Here is a 9,713-nt window from a genome sequence, read left to right as displayed (position 1 = left end):
TGCCGGCCACCAATTACCTTGTGCCATTCGCTCCCCACGATGGCGCCGATGAGACAACCCCAAGGCCGTTCCCGCGCGTGATCTTCGATATCCAGTGGTAGCATCCGCCACGGCTGCTGTTGCTGATGTGGCTTTTTGGTTCGAGTTTTGGGGGAGATGGAAGTCGTCTCGAGAGCCTTGGTTTTGACACTACCCACCGAAGTTCAATCCACACAATGTGCAAGGCTGTGACATGCAGACATTGGGAGCGTGGCAGAACGGACTGATTCTCTTGCATGCACAGATCAACATCTGCGAGCCCTGATGGCAATTCCGCATGGAAAGTGTCCAAGCCATTCGTGACTCGTTGTGCCAGACAGGCCCCTTTCTACAACTGACGTGATGGAGTCTGGTGCGTCGGCCACCGCCGCACCAGTACCATTGTAACGTCACGTATTGATTCCTCCCACAATCTTGCAGCCGCCGCAGCCGGGACCCAGGGCTGCCAACACCAGAAATTTCTTGGGACATTGTTGGGGGTGGAGAGAGTTCCGGATAAACGAAATCATGCTGCCCGTCGCTGCGACAGCCTGTAATTCGATTGACATCTTTAGCGGACAGCCTTGAGTCGAGTATGATCTAGTGGGTTTCGCCAAGCATCTTGGGTAGCCCCCCCTCCATATCTTGATATTGTCCTACATATGACCAGGGGTTTCTTAACCGGAATCGATGCACCGTTTTGTTAAGATGCCCGGATCACGCAACCCCGCTGGACAAAAGTCCTTTCGGCAATGCGAGCCATTTCCAACCTGCGGCCAATTTGATATCCAGGTGATGTAAGGAGTACGGCGGTAGAGATAAAGAAATGTCATTTCAATGGCAACTTCTTGATAAGCATATATCGTAACATAGATTGCCGGACCTCAGGATATCGATCCCATCTTACGGCCAAAGTTCCTTGCATGCTTCTTCTCGGTTCCGACTGTGGCAAAGGCTAGCTGGCGCCCGGCCCGGTCATGCCACACCACGCGCCGCCGACTTTCCAGGTCTCTCTGCCTCATTCTTTCAGTCCGGTCTTGTTGTCGTGTCTGGTGGCACCCAGCGGTCTGGATGGCCCATTGAAGCACTCACCTCGGGAACCCGTGCAAACCGTGCTTGCATGTGGGGGCAAGAGCCGATAGATACGCGGGATGCCAATGGCCCAGCAATACCGAGTCGTTGCCTTTACCGCTAGTTTGCCAAGAACTTGGCGTCTTTAGCCAGGGACTCAAGAAGCAAGAACGACAACCATTCATCAGTATTACATGATTCCGCGGCTCGGCCATGCAAGAGCTTAATTGAACCGACGACTCAAGGAGTGTTTCACCCAGGAAATGAGTGCCTTGTGCTGTTTGCCACGCGTGCTGGGGGAACGAGAGCCGGCCGGAGAAACTAGTCCCACCGGTGCTTGACATGCGGAGAAAAGAAGGCCAATCAATCGCCAATCCAGTGTTGTTGAAATGTCCATGGATCATTTTTGACTCGCAAAAAATCGCATAGTGTTCCCCCCGCAGAATCGCTGCAGGAACTGTCTCAATCTCGGTGAACGGCCGGATCACCACAGAGGGATAGCCGACTCGACCGGCATCTCCCGCTTGCCAGATTGCCAGTTTGCCAGTGTATGAGACGCAATCAAGCATCATTCACAGTATCCGGGAAGAACAAATTTCATGATGGAGATAAAAGACCCTCAAGATCCACATGGCGTCATCGTTTTTTCCCGAATCCACATTTCAAGTACTCCGGACGGAGTATGTAAATGCGATATTGTATAGTCATATTCGACTCTCCTATTGCCGCACCGCCTGACCATGGCCACAAAATGGTCATTGCGGGTTTGCCGATTCTCCTTCCCAGTCCCAGTGAAGAATTAAAAACGGGGGACACTCCGGGGCAACGTGACTTGGCTCTTGGCTGGTGACAGCGCACCGAAGCATTGATTAGTGGTAGTCTAGGGATCCGAAAAAACAGACCAACAAGGCTGGGATTCTTTGTTGAAGACATCTCGCTGTTGAGGAAACCCTCCGCCGATCATTATCCAGGGTCTCTGGACTGGGTGTCTTGTGGGCAAGTTGGAGGCTTGCCCGGCTCCCTTTTGTGACAGTTTACTGAGGAGCGAAACGGTATAGGTCCTGTCAGTCTGTTGTCGGCGGCGATGCGTACGATACAGCCAATAGAGATGTCTCCATGATCCAATCATTGGTTGTCACAGCTGGAAGCCGTCAAACAGTTCCGTTGTCTGAGGGCGGCTGTTTGCCCATGAACGGGAGGGGTGTGTAGATTGTTGGAGAAGCGACCCTGTTCATAACACGGACCAGGTGTGATTGCCAACTAGCGTGTAGCTAGTTTGGTGGAGAAAGGGGGTGAGTCCAGTCGACAAATGACCGACGAGCAACCCTGGGCGTGAGTCTATGTGAACGAGAGGTGCATGAACACTGCAGAAGGTACCAATCGGGCGGCGTTTTGGGGGCTCGCGAGGACGGATCAATTGATGACCAGACAAAGACGCCAGAGAGTCTGGGATGGTCTGCTGCCAAGCATTCAACGATATCCCCCCCAGCTCGACAAGTATCGGTGTGTTCCTGTGCCATGTCCCAGTGGCTCGGTGGAAGGATGCTCTTGCGTGGTCAGCAGGGGAAGCAACATCAGCCGAAGAGGGATGATGTGGGATACAGACCGTGTCCACGCAGAACCAAACACCATCAATGGCATCAATGACATCTCGACTCACTCACGATGGCACATATGCCGTGGAAGGATTTGCTAACAGTAGAGAGTTGAAAAGAAGAAAAGAGCCAGACGTCGCCAATCGGCCAAAAAGTGATCGGTAACGCGTTGTCTCAGGTTGCTCTTTCCCTGCTTGGCAAATAAAGCTTAGTTGCTCCAATGCTCTTTCCCGTGACGCCACAAACGCAAAACTCACTATCTCCAAACCAACCTCGCAGCCATTTCGATTGTGTGCCAGCAATCTTGGGAATTTTCATAAACCCAAGTCAGCAACATCAGCGCCGCTTGCTCCTTGCTCACCGACCTGCGAAGCCATCAGCCACATCGGAAACGAGCAACTCGCCCCCCTCTTCTAGTAGCCTGAGTTCAGACTCATGTGGTCCCCAACACTGCCCTCTCCTAGGGCAGCCATATAGTAAGTTGTTTGTTGTGGCGGAAGACATTGATCCTCCGTGTCGAACGTTGCCTTGATAACGTGCAGCCAACAACATTGACAGCTTCACACAGACCACCCCACCGAATCGTCGTCTGCTTAGTCGACTCTGGCTTGATGCCCCCCCCCCCCCCCCCGGTGTTCCGCCAATGGCTTTGCCGTCTATTAGATGGCCGCTCACCAAGCTCAGCTAATAAGTACTCTCTAGGCCCTCTTCTGGTATTACGGAGGACCTCTTCTAATGCATGCTATGCTAGCCCGTACGGAATAATACATAGTTTGGCAGAGTTTCGTCGCGGGGTTCACCAGTCGGACCAAACCGTTCCGTTTGCCTCCCAAGTTGAGCCATGATTACTGAACCCTGGGAACCCACATTGCAGGTCGGAGTGGTTTACCTTGGCCACCCAATACATCGATCTTGTTTGCCAGCTGATGTGGTTGTAAGAAATATGCTGGTAAGCTCCAGGTTCCGCACCGTTCACCCGCATGCTCCGTACATTCGTCCGTACGCTGACTGTGGTGACCACAGCTTTGGCGAATCGTGAGTTTTTCCACCAAAGCACTCGATCACTTTACACCCCCCCACCTCGAGTACGTATCACTTGTCGCCAAGAGGCGCTGCTTGAAGAGCACCAATCAAGTTTGGTTAATGACAGGAGCCACTTTGATGATTGAATGGGAGTTGATTCAACAGGAGGTCCTTGTGCTCTGTGCACACAGGACAAAATCTGGTCATGTCGGGAAACCAGTCGCTGCCGAAATAGTCGCACGCTGATGAATGCCCAAAGTCTTTGGGGGCATGGCGCCACTCACGAAGCATTTGTCTGTGACTACGCTGCTGGAATCTGCCTCTCTTATTTGAGGTCTTTGCTCCTCATCCGAACCAATGGCGTGGCGTTTCTTACAAAGGATTTGTGGCTTCGTAATGGTTTCTCTATTTCTGTTTTTCCCTTATTAGTTTTTGCCCCTTTGCTTGCGAAACCGTCAGCTTGTCAAACGAAAAGTCGCGTATTGGGTTCCCCGATAGCCTCTTGTTCCTCACGCTTCTGTCCACCGACACGCGCCCGTCTGTCTCCTTTCTTGAACCTCATCGTGGAGGAGGGAAAAGGCTGCCGCCACAGCCAGAGAACACCCCATATTGTTAGCCAATGAGCAATCAGGCCATCGAACTGTCGGGGCAAAGTGACCGATCGCAGAGGTAAGAGGTCTCAATGGAGTGGTTCTGGAAAACGCCTCCACCGAAACCCCGGTCACGCCAAGTCTTGGGGTGCGTGCGCCGTTCCTGAAGCCTCCTCCAAACCATCAACCAAGTCGAGTCCAGTTTGCCACCTTTGCAGATAACAAGCGTTATTGCAGGTGTGTACTCCGCCCGTCGTGCTCCCTCCCTGCTGATTCATTTCTCTAAACTCTTCAACCACTTTGGTGATTAAATCGCCTTTCGGTATTCTGGCTCCGCAGCACATTGTCTTCAGCTTGACCGGGAAACGCGCTCCGCCTCGCCAGATGTGCTGGCAATTGGTATTCGCAGGTGGCCAGTGCAAGAACCAGATTCTGGAAAAATTTGCCCGTGGCTTCTTGGGCGGAGCTACCGCTGTTTGGCATGTCGCGCCGTACGCGAAACGGTGCATTCCCTAGTAATATCGAAATCCTCCTTGGACGCTTCTGACATTGTTCACCTTGTGCCACGTATCTTGCCCCAGAGGGGTGTAAGCCTGAAGTAGCGACATGGAGTTCCGGCGCGAGAGCCCATACGCACGCAGACGGGGAAATCAAGACGGAGATCAGGGACTCCAAGTCCCCACCACTGACACTGAACAGACATACCTCCACCCCGATGCAGGCATTCATGGTCATGATCGTTGAGCCACTCGACCCTGCGTCCGTCTCGTGATGCCTACTGACGTTTGACGAGGGTATCAACGCGGGCAGGATCTTGGACAAGGCGGCCGGAATCACTGTACCATCTGATGGACACTAATACTACAAATCATGCACGCCGGATGACTGCCGAAATCTCTGGTATACGACTAGAATGTTGCTGTGTTGGGCACCGTCCAAAATCTTAACCACCCGTGATTGATAGCCATGCAGGTGCGGTCTCTGAGGGTCTGCATGCGATGCCACTACTCTTCCTATTATCTCTCGGCTCAGCAAGGTTAAAACTCCGTATGCTGGGGACCCAAATACAACTCCTCGAGTCCACTGTTCAATGCAGGAAGCACGTCATCTTCAAGAACAAAAAGCCCACCCCAGCTCGGCCGCATGGCACTGCCTTGCTGCGGATCAATGAAGATAAGGGCCGTTGTGGTAAATACTATCATCACCTTGAGGCATGAAGCACACACTCCCCATCCATCTGATTGTTCATCGTCAGTGGGCAAGTGTACGGCTCGCGTAAGACATGACAATAACATTACATTACAGCTCGTCACACTGCATGGTCCCTGTATGATAAAGGGCCCACTCGTTTCGGCCATATCCGCCAACACGGAGTGGCCTGTGAATGAACCCAGAGGTCGGAAGCGAGATTTGACGATTAGAAGGATTATGATGAAATCATGTTGCCATTGCGTTCCAACATGGCGGCACGGCGGCGGCGAAGGTTTGCCGAGGACATGTTCCTGATTCATCTCCATCCCAACCTTTGACGCCAAGACGTCGGATGGATGTGAGACACCAGACGGGATGCCCCAATCCAAAGCCAACCTCACAAGTAGCGCCACCAAGGTGCGTGGCTTGCGAAAGTAAGTCATGAGGTGGATTGATCGTACAGACATCTCCATGGAAGGGAGTCGCAAAGTGATAAGTTTCAATTGAACGCTTTGATTGCTCTCGCCTATCATGACACGTAAAAAGAAAACAACGAAAATGCCCATGTGTTCGATCCCCTAATGATACAGATGGCGGACAAGTCCACCCAACCAGACCAATGCACGTATTTGCTTGCCGTGTTCCCTTTTCCTAGCCGCCACCGTAGAGTAATGCCATGAAGAAATTGAAAAAAAGAAAATCAAGATGCAAACATTTCGCTAAATAAGCCTAATCCATGTACACAGCGCCATCATCCTAAGCTTTTGTTGGTACGTGCGTGTTACCTGCAAAATGCTTGTTTCGTCTCTCATCCAAAAAGGAGTTTGTCCCTTCGTGTTGTTATGTAAAATGTGTCCCAATATAAACAAGTTTTCCGATGCCGCCAAGGTGCGGTTGGGTATCCTTCCATATGCAGTGTTTCTTCCAAGTGATTCGTATTCTTCCTTTTCGCCCGTCCTTCTGTGTGGGCCTCCTTTTTGTGTTTTCATGTTTGATCATGTGTGTAGTAGAACGTATAGATGTGGTACACGTCAAGTGTGTACAAAGCGGTACCGAGGCAGTGGAAGATGAAAATCAAAACATGATCCATTCGGCCTCGGCGCCAGGTCCGCCAAAGCACTTGGCCCAGTTGAAGGGACCACGGCAGCCAGCCATCTTGACAGCGCCTGATCTGTGGCCGCGCAAGTCGGCGGTGGAGTTGAAGTCACCGGCCCAGAGCTTCTCTAGAATGTCGAGAGCAGAGAGGTTGTTCATGTAACCAGACCTGCTCATAATGTCGCGGCACTTGGTCCGCACAATGTTTTGTTGTAATTCATTGACGCACTCGGAGCCGGCGACAAACAGCGGCCAGAGGAGAAACTTCTCGGCCGTGCTGCCTGCGTCAAGGCTAGTGGCGTAGTAGACCACTTGACTGACTAGGTTCTGGAAGTTGGTGTGGCTGGATGGCGTGCTCGGACCCGCCAGGCGCTCGGTGTAGAGGAGAGCAGCATATCGAAAAGCCTCCGACAGGGATCCAAGATCTCGAATCTGCGAAGGGCTTGGAGATCCCGGCAGTGACGCCGCGACCATGGAGGCGTCAAACTGCCAGTTCTGCAGTGCCAACCGTGCGTCCTTCCACTCGCGCCAGAAGAGTGATCGCCTGTCGTCAAATGCGGCAGACGTGCACATGGCTGAGGCGAGTATCTCATCGTCATCCAGTGTGGTGCCAAACCCGTTGCCGTCAAAGCGGTGTCCGGGCATGGCGTACAAATCACCAAGCTGCTGTTGAGACTGTTGTTGCTGCTGTTGCTGCTGCTGCTGTTGGCCATGCTGCATGTGAACGCTGCCAACGCTAGCACCGTACGAGTGCCCAATCGGTGATCCGACCATCTGATGAGGTGGCGGGGTATCCGCGCTCTGACGAGGCGAGGAGGCCATGTTTTGAACCGGGCGATGCTGCGAGAGCAGGTTCAGCCTGCCGAGCTTACTGATCGTCTTGAACAGTTCCCTGTCACATCCCACGAGGTTCTCCGCCCCAAGAGGCAAGAGTGGTGATGCGTCATCCACGGCAGAAGCAAGCTGTGCCTCGCGGTCATTGATGCTGGCTGAAATGGCGTCAAAATAGGTAAAGAGTGCTTCGATCCACGCCGAGCCCCTCGATGGGCCGTACTGTTCTGTCCGCATGGACAAAATCTTCTTTACGCCGGCAAACTGGGTGTGAAACTTGGCCACACCAGATTCCACCATGCGATAGTGGCAGAGCAGCAGGATGGTGGCGAGCACAGAGTCGTACGTGGACTTGACAGGGTCGTTGAGCTGTTCATTGAGGAGGCTGACTGCCAAGTTCCTGTGTTGAAACTCTTCAGCCAGGGCCGGATCTTCTGGCTGGCTGTCGCCCAAGCTTTCGAGGGCGCTCTTCTCCAAAGTGAGCTTCTCAAACAGCTCCCGCGTGTCTTGTCCGAGGCTCAGCTTTCTCTTCATCCGCAAGTTGCAGGCAGACAGGGCACAAATGGCGTGTTGGAGGCTCTGGCTGTGGCCAGCGAGCTGAAGGATGTGGTCGCGAAAGGGGTTCTGCGGGCCATCAATATACACCATGGAAGGAGCAATTGTGTTTTTGTAGTAGTCCATAAAGAATGGCATCCTGGCGACGAGGTCTGGGCTGACGCGGATTGGTTCTGGTTCTCGGAGTGTCGTTGGCCACCTGTGCGATGCATGCTCGGATTGCGGCGACTGCAGTTCGTCTTCACGAGGATGCTGTGATGGTGATGTCCAGCTGCCGCCGGCAGAGCTGCAACTTGAATGGTATACGTCGACTCGCGGAACACCTGCTGCCTCATTAGAATGGGAAGGCTGGACAAGGCGCCATGTGATGCTCACTGAGGCTGTCACACTCCCGCATCAGCTTGTGGCTCAGGTGCGCATCGAAGGGGTCCAAGTGCGAGTTGAGACTCGAGCCGTGTTCTGATGCGGCGTACACCAAGCCGGGACACGACGTTGGCACACGAGCGTGGTGTTCTAGGACGAGTCCCGAGGGAGGACTTTGGGACACGGGAGAATGCTGGTTGCCAGCGTATCCATCGTACATGACGGACGACCCACTGCCAAAGGGCATCTCATCGCGCGAGTACGTCTGGCTGAGGGGTGAGAGATAGTCGACGTCGCTGACAGAGTCGACGGACGAAGAGAGGCCGTCGGTGATGAGAGGAAGAGGAAACTTGGAGTACTTCGGTGTGGCATCTGGCGAGTGCACAAGGCCGCTGGGAGGATAGTGAAGACCACCCCAGCCATGGTGAGGAAGACTTGCTGCGCCGCTTCCTTCAGGGTGTGACATGGAGAGATAGTCGTAACCGGGTCCTGGGTATGAGTTTGCCGGAGTCGAGGCGGAGTGATGGGCCACTGAGGGTATATCGATTGGGCCGCGATGTTGTCTCCGGGCCTCCTCCTGCTCTACCCAGTGTGCGGCCATGACAGCGGCAGTCGAGTTGGCACGTCCACGGGCAACAGGCGACTTCTTCGGTTCCCTGGACACAGGAGGAGCCTTGGCAATGGGAAGAGAGAGCCCACGAAGCTTGCCGCGGCTGGCAACGCCAACTCCCCAGGTGAGCTGCGTCTTGTATCCTGAGCATTCGTTTCCAATTTCCAGGCACTGAGAGCAGTACGGCCGCCGGCGGTCACACTTGACGTTTCTTTTTGAGCAAGTGAAGCAGTCATCTGCGGCACCCCCAGCAGGAGCACGTCTTCTGCGCTTGCGGACGGCGGCTGCGTCTTTGACTGACACCGTTTGTTGCGAGAGAGGGGCTGTCATGATCACACACACAGGCCGAGAATCTGCACTCCTTTGCTGTCTTGGCGGATCCTGTATATACAACAGTACGAGGTACGAGGTAATCTGAACAACCAACACTCAAAGGTGACAAGAGTTCACGTTTAGAGTGAACACTCCACAAGAAGCAGTGTGTAAGAGAAGGGTTGAGGTTGATGATGTAGCGGTGATGAGTGAAGTCAGGATGTAGAAGAGAGGGCGAGGATGATTTGGTCAGGAATGGTTTGCAAGAATAGAGCGTCCAAATCTGCCACTTATAAACGAGGTGAACCGTCTGATGCAGAAGGCTTATGCAGAGGGAAGAAGACGGGTGGTAACGCGGTTATGTATATTGAAAAGAGGCTCGGAACAGTTGAGAACCCAGCTGTGACTGATATGCCTCTTCCTCCCACCCTAGCAAGTAGACAAGAGCAGCGGTGGGCA

At 53.4% G+C, this 9,713-nt stretch overlaps 1 protein-coding gene across 1 annotated transcript; it reads right to left on the bottom strand.

The window, feature by feature from the left end:
* Positions 1-6,562: 6,562 nt before the first annotated feature.
* On the bottom strand, positions 6,563-9,272 carry VFPPC_06056 (fungal transcriptional regulatory protein; the record flags this gene model as incomplete). Its single annotated transcript, XM_018285155.1, has 2 exons — positions 6,563-8,292; positions 8,345-9,272. 2 exons carry the CDS (start codon positions 9,270-9,272, stop codon positions 6,563-6,565), a joined length of 2,658 nt encoding a protein of 885 aa, XP_018142158.1.
* Between the last annotated feature and the right edge of the window lie 441 nt (positions 9,273-9,713).

This window comes from Pochonia chlamydosporia, chromosome 5 (assembly GCF_001653235.2).
Source record: "Pochonia chlamydosporia 170 chromosome 5, whole genome shotgun sequence".
NCBI lineage: Eukaryota > Fungi > Ascomycota > Sordariomycetes > Hypocreales > Clavicipitaceae > Pochonia > Pochonia chlamydosporia.
This window is presented reverse-complemented; position numbering and strand designations above follow the sequence as displayed.